The 23,666-nt window shown below is 34.3% G+C and overlaps 1 protein-coding gene across 1 annotated transcript in view; it reads right to left on the reverse strand.

Annotated features, from left to right (window-relative positions):
• Positions 1-217: 217 nt before the first annotated feature.
• The window catches only part of PPP1R3A (protein phosphatase 1 regulatory subunit 3A), a gene marked incomplete at both ends in the record, with an annotated part of 36,361 nt that continues 12,912 nt past the window's right edge, over positions 218-23,666 (reverse strand). Inside the window, 3 exons of the mRNA XM_079711791.1 lie at positions 218-2,596; positions 4,508-4,632; positions 4,729-4,787. Coding sequence (XP_079567917.1) covers positions 218-2,596; positions 4,508-4,632; positions 4,729-4,787 — 2,563 coding nt within the window. The remainder of the gene's footprint in view (positions 2,597-4,507; positions 4,633-4,728; positions 4,788-23,666) is intronic.

The following is a 23,666-nucleotide window of genomic DNA, read 5'->3' on the forward strand; positions in this document are numbered from 1 at the left end:
TCATATTCATATAGGTATTTAATGATCCAAACATAATGGTCCTATATAGAATAATTACTTATATGAAGGAGCAAACTTCATACGCATTCCTTTCTAAATGATCCTTCAAGAGAAAAACTGTGCTGGCTCTTTGAACAACGAATAGTCTCTTTCACCAATCCAAATGTTTGGGGCTAAATAGCTTATCTTTTAAGAGAGAATAATAATAGTGCTGAGGTTACTTCTTTTTGACAGACTCTTTTTGTCTTCCCCCTTCCCAGCACAGCCAGTACAATGAAAAAATGTAGAATGCCAAGCCGGTCATTAAGTCATACTGATAGATGGTTACAAGAAATATCAGAAACAAAAGGAAATAAGGTATTTTAGAGTTGGTGTATTTCGAAAGCAGAGATTCCCTTTGAGCTTGACTTTCCTGGGCAGGGAGATTGTCAGAAGCAGGGCTCTCAGATTCCTTGTCTCCTGAAGAGCACAGTGATTGTCCAGAGTTTATTAATCCTTCTTTTTCATTCCTTGCCTCTTCCATGTTATCAGAAGCTTCACTGATTAAAATTGTTGGCCCTAGAGATTTCTCCACACTGCATTCTCCTTGTTGGACAATCTGGCCTGTACATCTTTCCCTCGTACTATCTGATGTCACTATTCTTGAACTTTTGGAAACTTCTTCAGGTGTAGACGCAGGAGGATGGTGATTCTCAGCACCCTGGATTTCACATGTTGGATTACAATTATATTTTGATTTAGAAGAAATAGATTGGAGAGTCATGGTAGTAACTGCATTCTCTATAGCAGTGGCCTGTTCATGAGATGGCAGTGAAGTTTTAACTTGGTGATTAGAAATGTGAGAGCCATTCTGAGAAGCTCTATTAGTGTCTGAGTTTAAAGCAGAATGAATAACGGCATCTGTATTCGTTTTCTTTGATAATTCTTGGATCTGCCCGTGATCTCTATTTTCTGGAAATATTTTTTTATCTGTTGGTAACATTCCCAAATGTAAATCTAGTTTTGAGGCTGCTTTTTCATAGCCTGTAATGACCTGTGAGGATTCTTCTACAGATGTTGTATTTCCAATGACACATTTCTTCCTGTCATGTGTCTTACCAGGATTGTAAATAGATATGGTTTCTTCCTTCTCCATTTCATCTACATGTACATTACAAATACCTAAACATGATTCCTTTTCAAAATCATTGTCATAGATTACACCTACTGTATCTCGTTGACAAAGGGTATCATGTGAATCATCATTTCTCCCTTCATGTGGATCAAACGCTGTTTCCTTTACCTCGATGGGCCTGTCACTTCGTGCTGTCTCTTGAGGTAGCTTAGCAATTATTGCTTTTTCTCTAGCAGACATGCTTTCTAGAGGACTTTCTGATGTTGTCTTAATTATATAAGCTGTACCTGCTTCTGCTTTCTCAGTAATACCATGATCAGCTAGAGAAGACAGTTCACAGCTCGCTGTTTCTTGGCAGGTAAACAATTCTTCTGTAGGATTAGCTTTCAAACTCCTTGTATTATCTCTTTTTTCCCACATGTCTCCACAATCTGCTTGTTCTTTGGTCTGCTCTGTTATATTTGTCTTACTCTCTCTTGCTCTTCCCAGACTTTCCAGAACATTCCAACTTTCTTTATGCTGGGTGTTCTTATTTTGATCTTCGGGATTAATCCAAGCTGATTTTTCTTCTTCAACTTGGAAAAGATACTCATTCCTCAAAACATTTCTATTTCTTGGTAAACAAGCTTGACCAGGCATCCCTCCTAAAATAGTGCCTTCACTAGTCGAGAGATCGAGGTCTGAGGTTGTTAACACAGCTTCCTCCCAGCTTTGATTTGTCCTTGGCGAATGAAATGTATCTGCTCTGATTGACTGGTCATGAATTGGGGTATCCTTACTCGGCAGAGCAGTTAGGTCTCTGTTACTGGCTCCCATCCCTTCCACACTTATTTCAGAGTGGCTCATCTTCCTTTCTTGGTCATGTAAGATTGACTGAAAATTTTTGCTGTGTTCTTCATTAACACCTAAACATATTCCTTGCCCCTCCTCATTCTTACCATTGCCATAAGCTTTCTTGGAAGATCCTTTTTCTACAGACTCTTCTGAATGGAAATCCAAACGGAAATCACCTCTTAAACATTCCCAATCTTTTACTTCAGTTTGTTTAGCTTCTCCTTCAAGGTTTTGATTAAGGTTGTTTGCCATTAGTTGATCTGCAGAGGGACAAGATATTTGCACTCTGCCTCTCCCTTGGGCTGGATTAGCATTATTATCCAGTACTTCTTTGCTACCAATATGTACTTGCACTATTTCATCACTACTAGTATTTCCCAGTGATGGCTTGATTTCTCCCATATCTGAAGTAATTTCTTCTGAAGGTTGATAACTACACTTATTTCCTGAGGAATATTTTTCATTGTGGTAAAACTCTCCCTTTAAGGATCTTTCTGCTGATGAACTTGAAGACAAAGGCCTTTTAAACAAGTCAGTGTATACTTCATCATGGATTTGCTTCTTCTGTAACCCTTCAGCTTTATTTGGAAAATTGACTGTATTCTTTTCATCTCTGGAAGCAGTACTTCTTATTAAATGTTGATTTATCTTAAGGGATAAAAACACAAAAAATAATGATCAAATGATTTTAAATATACAAAGCAAATTAGATAGGTTTCATTAACTTTACTAGTAATTATCTGGTATATTTCCTTGATTCATTTCATTTGTGGATTTTGCACAAATTGTGGAAGCTGGATGTTTTGGGGGTATCCATGTAGGCTATGACTTGGGAATGAGATTAATCAGAAAAGGGGCCAAAATTAATCACTCTCTTTCCTAGCTTCCAAATATCACATTGTATTATTCAACTATTCTTGCTTGTCATTGCACTTTCTCCTCACTTAGGATATACACATTGATAGCTCCATGCTAATCAATTAGAGAGCAGCTTCCTAGATGCCCCTTTCTGCATTTACACTTGCTGTAGGTGCCCCTATTACAGTTTCTCTTATTAATATGTTTTCTGCAAAGCCTCTGCAAACTATTAATAGCAAAACGTCACTCAAAGAAAAGTGAGGGAGTTAATGTCTCTGCAAATTCTGTTTTAATGACCCTCTGCCAACTGGTGCTCAAATGTATTTGAGCTCTTCAGTGATGCCAACTGTCAGGATTTAACAGTGAGATGCCTGTGTTTTTTTTTTTTTTCTCATAACTGACATTTGCATGATCTCAATAATTATATGCAAATCTTACGTTTTCCCCTTCTTCTCACATAAGGCTCATGTTACTTGTCAACTGCACAGCTGTCTTGTAAGCCAATGCCTGTGGGTTCCACAGATTTGGTTGTATTTCCATCTATTATAGAGCTTCATTGTTTTATGCATTAACATCAGCATGGAGCAAATTAGCATCTAAATTACAGCTCCCTATTCATTTATTGGATGTACAATCTCAGTAACTTCTAAACAAACTTTTATATTTGAGCCTGCTGATTGTAATGAGGTATATTGGTGAAGTATGTGATTTTTCAGGGCCCTTTCATTATATTCTGTGGTTTGAAAAAGATGGCGATGTTAACTTTCAGCAGGTGAGAATTCTCACAATGGGTGACAACTTTGTAGTTTCTTAAAGTTGGAGCAAAGTAAATTGCATACTTTAGTGATGCAACTTCCATATCACTATAGAAAGGGTGGAATGTGTGGGGAAAGCGGTGAGCTCCATTTCTTTTCTGTTTCAGCACTGACACTTGAAGAGGCAAATGTCATTTTAATCTTAGATGATTATGAATCCATGTAGCCTAATGATATGAGCTCCAACCAAATACAGTAAAGGATAAATTGCATTATGTGACTCATTTACTCCTATTTCTTCCTTTGTGATACAAATGCTATCTAAACTATCCCCCTAAAAATCCCAAATAGATTGAATGTTCACCAAGTGTGAAATTTATGATAACAAATTTAATACTAAATTGTACCATTCTGAATTTGTTTCCTGTTTGAAAAATATGGCACAGGCTATTTTATCCTCATTTGGTAATTTAATACTTTCCAATGATATAGAACTTAGAGATTCTCACAGATGTAAGTAAAAAAAAAAAAATGCTGCTAAATGCAAGAATCAGACTTGTAGAGCTGGGCAGAACCCTAACAATCATCTAGTCCAGCCCTCTCATTTTACAGACGAGATTATGATAAGTGTACACTTGTCACAAAGATTAGAAATGCACATTAGGATAGTACTACCTCTTCTGTAATTCCTACAAACTATTACTCAGAGCCACTGGTAAATAGGTAAGAAATGAATGTCATTAATTTACCATTGCAGAGACCAGAAGCAACATACTGAAATCAAAGTGCCGTGTTGATCAAGCTAGAGATGCAAGGACAGAATAGGCTGCACTTTCACATTTGCAAATTATTTATTAGTTGAAGCTATTGAAAGGCAGGCATTGCAGCATCTTTGAAGCATAAATGGATTCATCTTCTCTAATACCGAGGCAAACAGAACACTTACCATCAAATCTAATTCTTTTTCATTATGTTCATCATGTTCCGTGTTTACATCTTTTACATTCTGATTACTGGTTTCCAAGTTTTCCTTGTCCTCATGAGAATAAACAATTGTTGGGATATAGGTATCTGAAAAGTTAAGATAATTGCACCTATGTAAGATTGTTATAATTGAAGGCTTTAACAAAATAAATATATTCTGTTTAAAAATTAAAGAAATATTACCTGTAATCTTTGAATTCTCAGAGTTATTCTCATCTGATGTTACCAATGATTCTTCTTTACTGTTAAGTTTAAAACAAAATGTTATACTTTTTTCTGGGACTATATTTCTAAGTATTTTTATAGAGGAGGAAATTCAAAGCAATTACAAGCCAAACAAATATTATATAACCTTTCACATTTTCTTGCATTACTTTGTATATTTTTAAATTAACTTGATCTCTTAGAATGATGCAATGATATATATTAGTTGTAGAAAAATGTAAAAATTATTTACACAATTCCATAATTCTAAATAAAATTATTTTACTCATATTAAAACACATAACCAAAGGAAAAATATATGTAAGTGTAGATTATTCCATCATTCATGAATTTAATCTTTGCAAGTGAAAACATTTTTCTCTTCTTTTAAATGATGAAGTTTTATGAACTGACAGTCCATTTGTGGTCATTGAAATTACTTTCTAACGTTCCAATTATTTTTTTGTGTTCCATTTTACTCAAAATTCTTCCAGTTGAACTGACATATTATTAACTCTCTCTCTCTAGAAAAGGAGAAAAAAAACAAACTTACTAGAAACTGAAAGGCAGCTAAATTTATACCCAGTTTAAAGACTTCATGTGTGTCTTGCCAAAGGCCAATTTTACAACCAAGGCTTTAGATCATTCATATGGAAGCATACATTTTCTTTCTTTAAAATAATTCAGGTTATACTAGCTTTTCTCTCATATTCTGCATGCTTATTGAGAAAGATAAATACTTTTTTCTTTCAAATGTAATCTGTTTGTAGGCGTATTTGTGGAATTATAAGAATTTAGATTTGTCCATGACACTCAGCAAGAAAAGAGTTAGTGAAGAGTTCACTTTGTGTATAGTTATGTCACAAGTCAGTCTATCAGAAATGATTGGCCCAGTCTCCACATTTTCTTGCACTGTCTTAGCTGAGTTTCTCCTAGTGACTTTTCTCAATGACTTTTTTCTGCAATAAAAGAAATACAGAGAGTTCACAATGGCTGATAAATTTGTGTAATAGAGCCTAATTTTCGTTGCGTGGACAATGTTGATTCAAATCCCCAGAAGGCTAATCTTGTTTCAACAAATCACAAGAAAATTGCAAATTCTTCCATCTTGACGAAGTAAGAAGTAATTCAGCTTTGTATACATTTTATGATGCTTAATTTTAGCTTTACCTAAACTATTTGGTACCTTGAAGTGGGCCCAGAAATGAAAATAATGTTTTTACCTAAGTATAATTTTATTAGAAAAATATTGTGTTTCCAATAAGTGATACTGCTTTAATTTATAAATCTATATTGTTTATGAGACCTATAATTATGCAATTTTTGTGGAATCCAACTGCAAGCTGACACATTTTTCTTTCATAGAGTACATAGAAAATCTGTGTACTCTTAAAAATATATAAACCATTAAACAGCATTTAATTATCCCTTCTTTATCTTTAGTCCCATAGCAATGCTGAAAATCTCATTTGTAGAGGGAAAGATCATAACCATTTAAAGCTTTTTGGTTTTGCCTAAGCAAAATGCTGTTAATCATTTTTTCTTATTAAATTCTCTAAAATGCTTTAATTTTTAAAATGATTGCATCAAAAGGAAAGAAACCTGCTTTTAGCTCACTTTGGGGACAAATAATTAGGTATCAAATGATGTATTATTATATTGACTTCTTACAAAAACATATAAATACAGAAATATAGGAAGGAAGTCTTAGATTCAGGGGTAAATACAAGAAAGAGAACCTGAAATAGATGAAATTTAAATGTTATATCAAATATCTATTAAAAAACGAATAGAGGGCTTCCCTGGTGGCGCAATGGTTGGAGGTCCGCCTGCCGATGCGGGGGACGCGGGTTCGTGCCCCGGTCTGGGAGGGTCCCGCGTGCCGCGGGGCGGCTGGACCCGTGGGCCGTGGCCGCTGGGCCTGTGCATCCGGAGCCTGTGCTCCACGGTGGGAGAGGCCACAATGGTGAGAGGCCCGCGTACCACAAAAAAAAAAAAAAAAAACGAATAGAAAATGTGTAAGACTTCTACAGGGAAAAGAATAAAATTGTATCAATAAATATTAAAGACCTAGAAATTATTGAGAGATATACCATGTTCATACATAGGAAGAAGATTGTGAAGATATTATCTCCCAATTTGATCTACAGATCCAATTCAATTCTAGTCAAAATTTCAAAACAGGTTTTCACAAAATTTGAAAATATGATTCTAAAGAGAAGAATAAAGGACTGAAAATAGCTAGACTACTGAGAAATAGCAGGATAGAGGAACCTGCTCTACCTAGTTTCAATAGTTCTTATGAGGATATAGTTATTAAGACAGTTACATTGGTACAGAGACAGGCAAGTATTGAGAGCTTAGTAACAGATCCCTACTTATATAGAACTTTGGTATATGACAAATATAGCATGTCACCAAGCAGGGAAATAAGGGACTTTTCAGTAAATGGAGATGGGGAAAGTGGCTACCCTCATGGAAAAAAGATGAAATAGGCAAAACATATATTCGATAATCAATTCCACATGGATTAAGATCTTAAACGTCAAAAACCTTGAAATTCTTAGTAGAATATGTAAATATCTTTCAGACCTCAGAGTAGAAAATGTTTTCTTAAATAAGAAAAAAAAAAGTGACTGTAAAAAAAGATTGTCAGTTTAGCTCTATTAAAATTAAAAATTTTTGTTCATTGAAAGACATCTTTATAATAGAAAAATATAAATAAACTTGGAGAAGATGCTTATGTTATACAAAATCAACACAAAATAAATATCAAGAATATATAAAGAACTTTTACAAATCAATAAGAAAGCACAAATATTTCAATAGAATCAGGGGAGAGGAGCAGACATTTCACAGAAGAGAAAATACATATGGCCCATAAGCACATAAAGGATGGTCAGCATTATTAGAAAACAGAGAATTGCAAATCAAGACCACAAGGAGATGCTATTTTATACTTATTTAATTGGTAAAAATTGCTGTCAGCTGCATAAATTGAACCAATCCAAATACCTGTCAACAGAAGAGTAGATACAAAACTTGGAATACCACAAAAGAAATATTATAAAGCACTCAAAATTAATAAACTACAGAAACATACAACAATATGGATAAATCTTAGCAACATAATATTGAATGAACAGTGCTAAAACATTACATCAGAGGAGGTTCTTTTTTATTGAGCTGAAACCTAAAATAATTTAAATATATTTATCAAGGAATACATATAATATAATACATAGAATATAACAAGGAAGGTTGATTTTCAAGATTATGGTTACATCAAGTGGGGTGAGTCAGAGGAAAGGAATGAGTAAAGGAAATGGTGAGAAGTCGATTGTTTTGAGTGGTAGTTTTGCAGGTGTTTATTATTTAAAATATCTAAATGGTTAAATTCTAGTTTTAGATAATTTATTAAGACAAATGGGTTGCTGTCTGGCCAAAATTACAGGATGTTTATAGATAAAATCCCACTCCAAAATCCAAAGTGTCTGTTATATGACCAATTACATTTAAAGGGTTTAATTAAAACCACTTCAGAAAATTTGAGGAGAAAGGCAAAGAACTTGATGGTTGATGAAGATAGGACCTACAACTATATACAATTGTGGTATAAGTGAAATATGTTAGTGAATATTTCTAGTCTCCCCTTTATATTCCCTGACTCCTTTTGGAGCAGGGGAGTTTCTTATTGATCTGTATTCCCAGTGGCTAATACATTACCTGACACATAATAGTGGCATAATAAATGCTGCTGAATAAATGCACAGTGTCCTTTCTACTCTTCCCTTCTGTCCACCTCCTGTCAAAATTATCATAACATTATTCTTCTTTTCTTTCCTCATTAAAATTTATTTTCATAAAAGATTCTAATAAAACGTGCATATTTTTGTGTGTCTTATAATGTTTACCTCCCACTCCAAAGCTAAAAACAATGCTTTTAATTATGGGTTTAAATAGCTAAACAAAAATTTTAAAATCTTCTAATATAAATTTAGAAATTAAAAAGTCAAAAAGGTATGTAGTTTGTGGAGGGATAGTTCATTTCTAGTGCACCTTAAATCATATAATATAGTCACTAGTATTATTTAATCATAAGAGGGTTCATTCATTCTTCTAATAGATATTTTGAATATCCACTATATGCCATAAGTTCTAATAAACACTGGGAAATCAAAGATGAATAATATATATGTAGCCTCTTACCTCAAGGAAGCTATAATGTAACGATGGAAATAAACACATCAACAGGCAATTATTATAATGTGATAAATATTATAATAAATAATGGAATATGATATTCTCTAGAGAAAAAATAACAGAAATGAGGAGAGCACTCAGTTGGAAGAATCAGGGAATTTTTCACAAAGGAAGTAACATTCTAATTAGGTTTTAGGGGAAATAGGAGTTCCTCAAATAGAGAAAAATGGTAAGGTCATTTCAGGCAGAGAGAATAAGAAGTGGTCAAAGAAGTACAGGTAAGAAAGCACAAAAAGAAGAGAACCATCCAGGAACAATGAGATGTTCAGAGGGTTTGGACTGTGTTTTGAGGAAAGAATGCCAAGGAATAGAACTGGGGTTGGTTTGAGCCAGATTTAAACGGCTTAGCATGCCAGGAAATGCGGGACTGAATTCTTTCTGTACTTTTAAACCGGTGCTCCGGTTGCGGGGGAGGGGAGTGCAGGAGTTAAATGGGAGAGAGACACCATCAGATTTACATTTAGGGACCAATCTCTGGAAGTACATTTAAGCATCTATCGTAGGAGAGCCTGGATGGGATGAGCCATAGTGAAGCAGGAAGACAAGTCAGGAGGCTCCTTCAATATTTCAGGCACAAATAATGACTCTGTTAAAGGTGATGGCAATGAGGAAAGAGAAAAGGAATCAAATTTGAGTTAAACTTTTGATGTAGCATCAATGCGATTTGTTGATCAATTCCCTGAAGGTAGATTTTAAAAATGCCTTCTTTCTGCCTGACCTTGGCTGTGTTCATGAGATTTAGAAATCAAGTATTGCCCTTTCCAAGACCTAACCAAGAGAGAGTTAAGTCTGGTGGTTAACCGGGGCTCCTTCACTGTTAAGTCGGTAAGGTCTTGAATTAGTCTGCTGGCTGGTTTCTGATGTCTTGCACACTGGGTAATCTGCTTCTCAGGTGCCCATGTAGACACCTTTCAGCCTTTTTCTCTAATCTCTGGTACGTGTGCCTGGACAGTGCATCAACAAATTATACCTAGTTTCCTGGCTTTTATTCTAGTCAATTCGTAGCGAAAAAGAGCAGAAAGACCTGGATTCAAATCACAGTCTTTCCTGTTATTTACCTTACTAAGTCACTTACTAGCCATGCGACCTCCAACAAGATACTTAACCTCTCTGTATCTCATTTTTCTCCAAAATATTGCCTAGTCCTTACACAGGGCAATTATTTATCATAATTCTCAATATGCGGAAGTGTTTAATAAATGTATTATCACTACTGTTATTACCATTATTATTAGTGACATGTAGTAAATACCGCGCTGATCATTAGTTCTATACTGCCACAGTACCCGATTCCCGTGCTTCTCCTTTTACTTGGAATTATGTATATATTTTTAAAGTTTACTCCATTCTCTCATATCTTTAATTCACAAGTTACTTATTTTTCCACAAGTTACTTTCAAGAGTAAAATATGTAGCCCATGATGACATACTAGCTTAGTCTTTCTAAAGTATACTCTTATTATCAGAGGACCACCCTCCAAAGAAAGATCACTAGATCATCAGTGAAAGTAACTTTTTATTTAAAATACAAATACAGTGTGCATGTGAATGCTAATTCACACTTTCTGCTATTACCCAATTGATTTATTCACTGTCAGAATTTAGGCACCCTGTTAATATTCCTGCAGTTTCTGGGTATGTGGCACTTACGCTTTTGGAGTTATGGTTAATTTTAACACTGTCAAAATGTAGTAGTTTTAGTATAAGTAATAATATCATTTTTCCTGGGTTTCTGTATTGCTATTGTGCTAAAAGCCCATATGTCTCTTAAAATATGAGTAAAACCTGTTCCACCCAGTCTAAGTCTGAAGTGATGGAATTACCCAACCAGTCAGGATAAATGTGAGGATTAGGTTGTAGGTAGTAGAAATGTAACTCTGTTCCAAGAGGAATCAAAAAGTTGGCATAAAAAAAGGATCATTTCCAAAATGAGTCATGAATATTGTTGCATTTGTGTCTCTTTAACACTCTGCTTGAAAGTACTCAGCACTTCCTAAAGAAAACCAACTTGGAATTCTTAGGCATCACCTCTCACTCTGATAAACAGCTAAAAAGTCAATATTGAACTCTTCAAGAAGACGTTAAGTGTGCCTTCTTTGTTCGAAGCTTGTGCTCTCATTTGATTTCCTCTACCCACTCTCCCTAAATGAATGGAGAGATTTTAAGTTAGAAATATTATGTACCTCACTTGAATTTTTTTTAAAGACACTTAAGAAGAATATATCAGGATTGGCATTGCTAAGTGGATACTTACAGAACTACTGAAAAGGTTTTCCTGGAATAAATAATTACATATTGTGTACTGTTTATTTTCATAATTTTATGATGATATTTCTCTAAAAATGGACTTTCTAGTATTCTGACATTTATAGCCATGAATTGGAGGAGGGAGGAAAGCAGAAACTTGTACTTAATGAGAGGTAAAGTTCATAATACATTAACCAACTACTAGGGCTTAGTATCTATTCCTTTGGTGTTACAGTACTGATAGTCTTCTTTTGATCAGGAATAAAACCAGAACAGAAGAGAAATATTTGATCAAAAGAGAGACAATTAGAGCAATAAATGTCTAATTGTGAACAGAAGTGTCTAAGGAAAAAGTTTAAAGGCATAATGCAAGAAGGAATTTAGGATGAAAAGATGAATTAAAATTCAGTTCCTTGACGATAATTCCACAGAGGAAAACAAAATGAAGACAGTTCATTAATAACAGGGATTGAAAGAAGCAAGAAATAATCTCAAAGAAAAAACATCAAAAATTTTAAATGGCTTCTATTTCCTTTAGATGCTGAATCTGGAGACTAATAATATGGTAAAGAACATGGTTTTTGTGGGATTCCTCATCTTCAAAGTGAAAGCTCTGGATTAGATTAGGGATATCAAATAGAATACTCTCATGCTGGCCTCTTTCTCTCGCACCCATGGCAAGCACTGATAACAGATCAAGGGACTTCCTAGCTGAGACCAGATTGAGCCCCGTGATCCTTCTCTATACAACCAGGCAGCCACTACCCCTTTATTTCTCAACCCCTTTATTGCTCAAAATGGAAACAATTTGCCTTTCTCAATTTTGACATTAAATAACATGCTTTCCAGTTTTAGGAGTTCCATATTTATGTAACTAATAGTATTCCATAAATATAATTTTGAAATGTAATTTGGAAATTTCTTAAATTTGTTTTCAAAAGATATAAATGCTAGTAGGATCAATAGAAATAACCATTAACTTTGCAATACAAAGATAAATTCTCAATTAAATCTTATGGTCAGCATTTCAAATTTAATACCTACAGAAATCCTACCCACACAGTTTGTGAGCTAGACTTACATTATTTATAATGCAGATTATACAATGATTTATTCCCAAATTATTTTACTATGTCCAGGTAAAACTTTTCAAATAGTGGAACATTATCAGTATCTACAAATGATTTGGATAAATGAATATATTGGATAATACATATGATATAAGCTAATTTATTACTTCTAAAATGTAAGCATAAACCACGGCAAACCACAAGCCCCTTGAGTAAAGTCTAGTGAACTGCTCAAGTATTCAAGTAACTAAGAACATATCACCACATTAGTGACCAGATGGTTTTATTGAGTCACTTTCCTATTTTCCACAAACCTGAATTACTATGTTCCTAAAAATCTTCTCTGTTTCTTTTACTAAATTAGAACATTGCCTGTTGCCTCAGTGCTTGATCTTGAAAATATATTGAAAATGATGGCATGATGCCTTCTTGATGCAGGAAATTTCAATAGCAGAGAAAGAAGCAACTAAAAAGCATTGCCTTGTTGAAGAATTCTTTGGTAAGTTTCTTTTCCAAAGTTGCTTCATTTCCTAACTCTTTGTCTTCTACCAAGGATTGCTGTTTTCAAATCTGCTTTGTCATGTCAAAGCAGTGGGTGCTATTTTTTCTTGCTCACCCACCCCACAGAAATCAGGGAGAAAAAATTATTTGGATTTAATTCTGTGATTGAATCTGGGCATCATGTGCAATTTTGTAGAGATGGGATCTCCTTAGAGTGTCTTGTAAAGGAGTACTAAATTGCGAGAATCTAGTGCTTAATTAAGTCAAACCTTGGAGGTTCACGTATGAACAACAACAAAAATTGTAGGTTGCTTTGGGAGAGATGTAATTACAAGCAGAATCCATGAATTTTCAGTGGAAGAAGAGTTATAGGTAAACCTGGCCCAAGGGACTTCTCTGCCACAATCTGCCAATTATGTTCTACCAAGAGAGAAATGTAAATGTTTTTAAGTGAGGGATACTGAAAAAACTAAAGAATATACATCAGACAGATATCAGAAAAAAATTCTTGAACTTTATTGGTCTAAAGTCCTTATTTTACCGGAGTTCTTAATGGAAGTAATTGTTATCCGTGGAGCATGTGGGTGACAAAAAAATTAGTCATTGTCCAGCTGAGACTCTTACTACTTCAGAATTCTGACATTCTGATTCTCCACAATTCCCCTACAAAGTGATTTCTAAGAACTTTATACAGCATCCATCTTTTGAAAATTATCAGAGTATTGTTAATATCTATTTTTTCCTAAGGATACTAATTTTCAGGCATTATTTCCTTCATAAAGATATTGATTTGTTTGTGTTTGTGTAAAAAGTCATTATCACAAAATCATGACTATGAGCTAACTAACTGCAATTAAGGAAATCCTGATTAAACATGTTTTCTCTGTGAAATCTACATATAAGTATCACCTAAGATATTTGGTCTGTTAAATACTGAGATTTGACATCCAAGCTCTACAGAATTTGTATTAAATATTGTTTTGAAAACTGTTTTTTAAAAGGTAATTTAAAATGTAAATTGATATTCCCAGTGTATGTGTGGAAAGGTTGTATTTGGAAGGGCTAGGAGCGGGAAGGAAAACAAAGGAGCACGAGACTTCCAGACTGAAATCAAATCATTCGGAAGTGACACTTCTCAAAAGGATCTGTTGCCCAGCTGAGGGTGGCAGCCACTCCCCTGAGCATCTGTGCCCTCTACTGTTCCCCAAGATAGTAAAGTTTACATGGGGTTGTTCGTTTTGTTTTTTCTTTAATGGGGAACAAAGTGCCAAACTTCTCCAACTCTTTCCCCAGCTTTTCTCCTATTCCTGGCTCTTGACAGAGAATTTCAAGCATGTATCAATACTCTTCCCTTTATCTGGAGAGTAAATCAGGTGAAATGATGTATAATTCAGTAAAATATTGGTAAAGCAGTTCTTCAGTATTTCATATAGGAGATGGTAGGTTTTATGTTCATAAGAAAAATCACCAAGTATCTTAAATATAATAATTAGGGCCAACAAAAGTCAGGGCATGCCAAATCAAGTTAGAAATGTTAAAGTACTGCCTTCCTGTTATTGCTTTTAATTAGATGTTAAATTTAAAAGTTATGAAATCATTTTTTTAAAATCCTAGGACCTTTTATTTATGGCTATGCAATTAATAAACGTCTTGTATTTTCTCTAAATTTAAAATTCTGTTATATTTAAATTTTTTTTTATATTATCAGCTACTGCTTTTTAGTTTTAATAAGTGTTTAGTAACCTCTATCATATGAAATCCATTGGAATTCATTTCCATTTTCAAGAAATTCAGCTTCACAAACATTTTTAAACTACCTACTCTACTTATGCTAATCACAGCATAAATTGATATATCAGGGAAAAGAGAAATATGGTAAATTGGGTTAGATGGTTTGTGTTAAATTCCAAATAAGAACCAAATTATCAAACTGGATTTGTATTTAAATGCATTTGAAAAGTTTTCTAGGCAGACTCAGGAAGTCTTAAAGCATTATTTCTAAATGTAATGCTTTTGTGAACTTACGTCACACATTAAAATCATCTTAATGCACCTTTTTGTCAAATCTTCACAATAGGATTACAAAAGGAAGGGAGGAGAGGATACATTTAAAAAGCAAATGAAAAAGAACTCAATGGAAGCCTATTAGGCTACCTGTTGATGAGCCTGTAAGAGAATTATTAATATGCGGATCATTGACATGATAGGCCATAATGACTCCTCCAGGGACACTCATTCTATTGTGTCAGAGACTAGTTAGGGATTCATTAACGTGAAGACTCGTGACTTCTTAATATGCAAAATATTAATGCAATGCACTGAGGCATACTCACAAATGTCCACATCTTGTGTTACAGGTTTTCTTTGCCAGCCCTTCACCCACACCTTTTGTGAATTAGTATTTTCTTTCTGTCCTCTTGCGGATTTCTTCACAAAAGATTCTGCACTCCTGTGGAATCTACCACTTCATATTCAAAGACCTCCTCCCCTTCAGCCCACATTTCTTTGATTTAAGGCAGGTTTATATATACAAACCACTTGAACATTTTGACTAAATCAGTCAAAATTCAGCACAAAATCTGATTTGATATTTTTCTGCAATGCCAAATTGCATTTTGGCTAAAGGCAGAACAATGTGAACGAATCACTTGTTTTTAAAAAATGAGATTCTGAAACATGAATAGTGTAACCAGCAGTTGAATAACTTGCTCTGAAGGTGGGTAGGGAAAGAGTAGTGGAATAGAAAAAAGAAAAAGAGAGCAGAGAAAGGCCATGAAAGAGGACACGAGAAAGAAAAGTGCAATTAAGCTAAGAAGAGTAAGTGTTCGTACCAATGTAAATGAGGAAATGGATTTAAACTGCTCAGTGTCTGGCATACAGCAAGCAATTAATAAACATTAGCTATTATTATTACATCGACACTTTGCAAAAAGATAAAATTAATATCCACATTCCCTGTTGAAACAATAAGAAAAATGTTATGGAGTGAAAGTTGTTCAGTCCTTGAATTAACATACTCTGAAGAAGGGGATCAAACTTATAGTCCTTATTCCTGCAACAGAATTATCTACAGAATTCATGGAAAGGTACTCAAGTATCTTTCAAAGCTTATACACATACCACGTATGGGAAATATAATTTTTCTTCTGGGACTATGTAGGTAACCTATATTCATTTTCTTGCCATTTTATTCTAGCCTCATCTAAAATATAATACAATCTTTTACTACTATTTCTCTACTAAATTTCAGGAGAAACAGACCCTTATTTCTAAACTTATAAACCCTAAATTCTACAGTCCATCTATAGAAATCTATATCTGTTTATCATAAAATATTAGTATCCCCATACAAAATTAGTAAAATAATTTTTTAAGTTAACAGCTTTACTGATGTATCATTTACACACCACAAAATCCACCCATTTTAAGTGTTCAATTCAGTGCATTTAGTATATTTAATATATTTACAGAGTTGTGCAATTATCACGAAATCTAATTTTAGAACATTTCCAGCACCCCCAAAAGAATAAGCCTGTTAGAGTCACTCTTTACTCCCATCCCCAGTCCTAGGCAACCACTAATCTTCTTTCTGTTTTGAGATATTTGCCTATTCTAGATATTTCATATTAGGAGAATCATACAATATGCGTTCTTTGTGTCTGGCCTCTTTCATGGAGGAAAATGTTTCTGAGGTTCATCTGTGTTGTAGGATGTATCAATATTTCATTTTTATTGATGAATAGTATTCCATTGTATAGATACACTCACTTTACGCATTTACCAGTTGATGGGTATTTGAGTTGTTTCCACCTTTTGGCTCTTGTGGACAGTGCTTCTATGAACATTTACATACCAGTGTTTGCATGGACATATGTTTTCATTTCCCCTGGCTAGATACCTAGAAGTGAAATTGCTGGGTTTATGATAATTCTATAATTTGTTTCTTCACATCCTCACCAACTTGTTATTATCTGTCTTATTGATTGTTGTCATTATAGTGGGCGTGAAGTGACATCTCATTGTGGTTTTGATTAGCATTTTCATAGTGACTAGTGATATTGAATACTTTTTCATGTGCTTATTGGTCATTAATATATCTTCTCTGGAGAAATATCTATTTAAATCCTTTGCTCATTTTAAAATTAGGCTGTCTTTTTATTATTCAGTTGTAAGAGTTCTTCTGGATAAGTCACTTATTAGATATATTTGTAAATGTCTTCTCCCATTTTCACTGTCTTGAGTGTGTCTTTGAGTGCAAGAGTTCTTAATCTGGATGATGCCCAAGTAATAGAATTTTTAAATTAGCTTTAAGGTCTTTGCTAACTTGCAGAGACCCTTCATAGAATCTATTTAAAATTCTTTAAATAAGAGGCAATATTATTTTTAACATAAATAATCTTTATTAGGGTAGTTATCACATGCAACCAACTACATTTCATATTCTTGCTCATGTTAATTTCAATACTAAAATGCTAGAAAATGTCCACCAGTTATTGGTCCTAGCCAAGTTCTAGACTGGAGTAGATGTAAGCAGATTCAGGGATGATGCAAATGAACCTGTAGAGTCAAGAAAAGAAGTCCAACTGATTTAAGAAGCTTACAGTACAAACACCACCTTACTCCTCTGGTTGGTGCCTTTCACTGGAAGAGATGGAATAGGCAGGAGGAGCTCATCACTGCCAAGATGGCTCTCCCAGTTGAAGGCTTTTGGATCCCTGATTAAGTAAAGCAAAATTCATTGCCAGCAAGCCTAAGAAGATGAAGTGTGAAGGTCTCACTAAGACAGACTATGGTTAGAGATTAATAGAAGAGCAATATGGTGCTTGGGAAGGACAAGTTGAGAACCAGTATGAACTAAAAGGCAAGGAGCAGGTGACTGAAGAAGTTGGGCCACAGGCTGGGATTGCTGAAGGAGTCAAATGCAAGGGCTGAATCCTGAAGGGATGCAGTTATGTTGCCAAAGATGGGGATCTCTGCCACACTTTTAACAAGGCAGCACAAAACTTTACAGTCAACATTCTGAAGAATACAGCTATCAAGTGGCTTTAAAAGGATTCAGTCCTTCTACTGGACATCATGCTAAGTCAGAATAATGTTGGACAAAATTTAATGTGTATTCAATCAGCAAGTAGTTAATTTGTGCTTGGCATCATGCTAGACGTTAAACTACTAGCACAAGCTGAGATTGAACCAACTCTGACTTCATAGAGCTTACAGTCTAAAGAATGATAAATGAAAACTGGCAGTATAAAATCACAGCTGTACATTTCACGATTGGGGAAGCATGGAGTGCTATAGAAGAAAATACAGTCGACTCTTGAAAAACACAGGTTTGAACTGCGTGGGTCCACTTATATGCAGATTTTTTTTCAATAGTAAATACTACAGTACTACGTGGCCTGAAGTTGGTTAAATCTGACGATGCAGAACCATGGATACAGAGGAACTGAGTATATGGAGGACCAACTATAAGTTATACTCAGATTTTCAACTACAAAGAGGGTCAGCACCCCTGATATCCCCGTTGTAATAAGATCCATAACAGGGTCCATACAGGGTCCATACAGGGTCAACTGTAATAAGATCCATAAGTCAAACTCAGGGAAGTCAGTAGCAACTGTATATACATGGGCTTGTAAAGAGAGCAGACTGAAGGAAGATCATATCCTTTAATATGATTACAAATCATATTTAAAAGTTTGATTTTTCTGAACTGTAAAATATATGCTTTTCAAAAAGAAAAGTAAATACTTTCTGAAAGTTTACTTCATTCTAAATGGAAATTAACTTTACCATGCTATTTAAAATGTCTTTTTCGCCTTCCCCAAGTCATCACAAATGATGGGGCAAAATTTCTTTAATAGATGCCTTGTTTAAAAAGCTTATCTTCTGTATCGTAATTCCCAGAGTACTTAATGTTGCTATTAATGCTTAAAAATCCCTCAGGCCATATTTGCAAAAGCATTATTTTATTTGCTAATTTTTCTTCGTTTAATAGCATTATTCTTTTGGTGGATACTGAGACTAATTGATTTTCAAATTAAAAAAAAAGTTACAACTCAGAACACATGTGTTTAGTCTTTTGTTTATATCATTCTCAACCCTGGTGCATATCAGAATCAGCTGGGGAGCTTTTTAAAAATACCAGTGCCTGCAACCTGCCCCCAACCAATGAAATTGGGGTCTTATAGGAGGATCTAGGTGTGGGTGCCTTATTTTTCCCCTTCCTATGCACACCCAAGTTTAAGAAACACTGGTTTACACTACTATTCTATCCTGGCTTTTACTATATCAAAGTATGGTTAGTGGGAAAATAAATCCTTCAGTGAAAATACTCTGCTCTTAAGATTTTCTATGGGGTGGGAGGAGAGGGTATACATAATCAAGCAGGTTAGCAAAAATGTAAATTTTATAGGGATTTTACTTCTGCTACTGTTAGGTCTATTAAACAATTAATTTTTTTTTTTTTTTTTTTTTGCGGTACACATGCCTCTCACTGTTGTGGCCTCTCGCGTTGCGGAACACAGGCTCCGGACGCGCAGGCTCAGCGGCCATGGCTCACGGGCCCAGCCGGTCCGCGGCATGTGGGATCTGGGGCACGAACCCATGTCCCCTGCATCGGCAGGCAGACTCTCAACCACTGCGCCACCAGGGAAGCCAACAATTAATTTTTATTCATCATGGAGATTACCAATCCATACATCAGTGAATTTAAATTTACTGATTTTTTTAACTGAAAGGAAATCTAGATGCTGTTTAGGGTAAGAGACATTAATCTTTTCTACCCTAACACTGATCATGTTTGTTAAGATTTAGACCTAGGATGGTAAAATGTTTTCCAGTTGTACTGTGGCAAATTGCCCAAACAATTATTGTAAATGCAAGCACTGTAAAGTGTATTGCCAAGGACACTAGTTGGTTAGATCCCATAAAAGAGACAATTAGTCTTGAGATGAAAATGGTAGAGATGAGGTGACAGTTATTAAAAAAGCAGGACATGCAATGTAGTGGCTTAAATGTAAGTTGTGGATAATGCTGATAGTTTAATGTGTTTGGAGTTTATAATATGTAAAATAATGTTTCATATAAAAAGATCAAAACTGCTTATATTCCGGTCTTCTTTTTTCCTCATTTGCTACATAAGTAAAGGCACTTGCAAGATTACACTTGCTATCTTTCCAAATCATCATTTTACAATGGTTTGCTTGATTTATTATACGTATACAGTGTTAATTTATGAAAAATATTTTCTTCTTACAGGTATCAATTTACCTAAACTTATCCAGTATCTACAGTACTTATAGTCTATTGTCAGGATAATCGAAAAATTTTGAAATAAAATAATAATAGATAGATTTTTTCAGTGCTTTTTAAGATAACTCAAATGTGGAATTTCTTCTTTGATTAGATTACCTGTAACACAACTGCACCTTCACCAAGACAAAATTGCAACTCAGTTCTTCAGTTGCAAAGATGAATCTAAAAGACTGGATATAGGGATTTGGGCAGCCAGAGAAAGCAGAAAGGGACCCTAAAAGACTTTAGAGTCAAAGACAAACTGCTGATGACATATTTTCATCTGTACCTTTGCTACCCTGCCCCTTTCTCTCAGAGACCCTGTGGGTAGTGATGGGTCCTGTGGGAAATAAGCCCAAGAATGTATAGGCGACCTAAAGAGCATGAGAACCTAATGTAAACAGAAGGGGAGATCCATCACTTGAACTTGCTTAGAATATTTGCACTGGTTGCTTTGCTCTGCATGGAACTCTCTTCCCCCAGATTTCTTCATGACTGACTTTCTTCAAGTCTCTGAACAATTGTCATCTTCTCAATGAAGTAGTCTTTATTCCTTATTTTTCTTATGCTGCTCTGTTTTTTATATTCTCAATTGCTTATGTCATCTTCTAAAATAGCTTACTTATTCTTTATGTTTATTACTTATTAGTTTTCCTTCCATTAGAATGTAAGCTACATGAGGACAGGGATTGTCATTTCTTTCATGATGTATCTCTAGTACTGAGAACAGTACCTGACACATACTATGTGTTCAACAAAGATTTGTTGAATGTATGAAGATCCTGTATTCATTTCTTCTAGTCATCGATCTTTTTTATTCTCTCTTTTAATACACAAGCTGAAAAGCATAGTTAGAACTTTGATACTAGTATTTTGATTATTTTTTTTTCATGTGAACCAAGATTCATACCCTCTTAATCTTGAGGTCATTGGTACTATAGAAAAAAATATACTAGTGTAATTTTCATGTATCCATCCAAGAGGATAAAGACTGAGATGCCTGGACTAATCTTTTTCACTAAATTAAAACGTAAACCTTAGATTTTGAAGGAAGAATTTGGGTGAAAAACAATTATAGAAATAAATTTCCCCTAAGTGTCACCAGAGTAGTAAAATAAATCACCCATGAATGAAATAGTATAGAAATACCTAAAAATTAGTGCCATAATTTATATATGTGTTTTTCTACGTTAAAGATGACCTATAGCAGAATTCAGTTAATATTGATAATGAGAAAAGGATAAAACCTATGTTTTAAACATTCTAACATACAGAAACAGTAAGTAAAGAACAGTTATGAACATAGAAAATCAATATCCATTCTTATGGACAGTGACCTAGTTCATACTTTTCACTCTGTTCTGCATACGCTTTCTGGATTGATATAACTAAAATAATACTTTATCCTTGAGCACAGGAACTAAAGTTCAAAATCCTTGGTCTAGCAAGACTGTGCAATTCTTTTTCAACCTTTTTCTTCAAGTTTGACTCTCACAATTCTTTCCATTCCAGGCAGTCAAATTGACTAACAAAACCTCCGACTTATCTTTTTTGCTGCCGTGTCCACAAGTATTTTTTATTCTATGTAAACAGTCTCCTAACTCTTCTCCACCTACCCAAGTTTTACCATTTCCTGATCAAGTTCAATTCCTCTGTGATGCTGTTTCTGATCAGGTCCGCCTGCAGTAAATCATTTCTCTAAAGCCTGTTGCTCTGCATCTCCTATGCTCTCCTCTAAGTCTGTGTCATTTCTTTTGTGTTGATAACTGACTTCTCATGTGCATAAATATTATCCATTTATCAAATTAATGCTTGAAAATAGAAGCTAACTAGAAGAATCCTACATAAATTAAGGACTCTGTAATTTCTTTATGGTTAGTTGGCTGATTGGGGCACTGTGGTTCAAAGCCACAGGGAATTAGAGACCTTAAATCACAAAAAGAGCTTTTCCTCTTATATATTTCCTGATCTTGATCAAATAAATCCCTTTTGCCTAAATTTCTTCTCATGTAAATGGGACTGGCCTGTTGACTACAATGTATAAAAGTGATCTAGTAGGAGATAATTTTATATCACTTAAGAAATAATGATAGAGACATTTAAAGTATGTATTAAGTTTATATAATTAGAAATTTCTAAACCAAAGAACAAGCTAACTTGTTAAAGTAGTAAAATATCATAAATTTAAAGTTGTCGATGGACTACAATCCATGCACAAGATGAGAGTCCCACCTGGTTTTGTAGACAAGTTCTAATAAATGTTACAGATGCTCAGATAAAAATTAAAAGAATGAAAGCAAACTGGTCCAAAATTACCATAAGTGGTCAAGGAATTCCCCAGGAATTGAAGAATAACACAGAAAAAGAAGACTCTTATAATCACACCAACATAATTTTGAGGGTTTTCAAAAAAATTAATTGCCTCAGAATTTACAATTAGTCACAGACAGGAGTATTCTGTTGTACTAATAAGAATACCCCTCCAGGATGCTCAGTCAATAGCTAAGCTTTCCCCAGAAATTGTTTAACTCAGTCTCACAAATGCCATTTTCAGTAGGAACCCATCCATATTTGTATACTAAAAGTTAATTGGACAACAACAAATGTAAATGATAAAACTTTAATTTTCAGCAAGTTTCATTAAAACACTTCTTCTGAGAAAGTGAAACATAACTATTTACAAATGCTATGCCTTACCTACCTCAATAATACATTTATACTTTGGGTGGAAACTTCAGGTTTTATACAATAAAACTTTTTAGGATATTAGGAAAATTATAGTAAAACTCTTAATGAGAACTATGAGATGATAGTTGAGGGTAGTGATGTAAGAGTTAATTGATGTGTCATTATAGACGGGGTATATTATTATTTTGCCATATAAAATATGTAATTATTTATGCTAATTTCCTAAAAACACATATTTGTTTCCCAATTCTTATATCATAAAAAGAAAAATAATATAATTTTAAAATTTAAAGCATTATAATATAATAACAGTACTATTTCCATCTGAGTTTGTTAATATTTTCACAAAACATTTTAATTGTAGTTTATATTCTGCAAAAATCACCAATTAGCTACAAACTAGAAAGTTACCATTGCTTATGGTTTTCAAAGGTAAAAGCTTTTGCCTATAAGAATCAATGTAACTGGACTCCTCTTATATAGTTTTAAAACATTTATATACAAGAATATGGGAAGTCTTCATATTATTCCTATAAATATTTTTTAAATCTAAAATTATATCAAAGTAATTTTTAAAAATATTACTCAATAGGGACTTCCCTGCAGTGGCTAGGACTCTACGCTCCCAATGCAGGGGGCCCAGGTTCAATCCCTGGTCAGGGAACTAGATCCCACATGCCACAACTAAGACCCAGCACAGCTAAATAAATAAATTTTTTTTTAAAAAGTACTCAACAGAATGTAGCAGATTCATCATACTACCTTTTTGTAGGTTTTAAGGTTAAACATTTACATGCACTGCATTATTTCTCTTTGTTTTTGTTTTTATGGTTTCATATAAGCAAAGACCAA

Source organism: Hyperoodon ampullatus (assembly GCF_949752795.1).
Source record: "Hyperoodon ampullatus genome assembly, chromosome: 9".
Taxonomy (NCBI): domain Eukaryota; kingdom Metazoa; phylum Chordata; class Mammalia; order Artiodactyla; family Ziphiidae; genus Hyperoodon; species Hyperoodon ampullatus.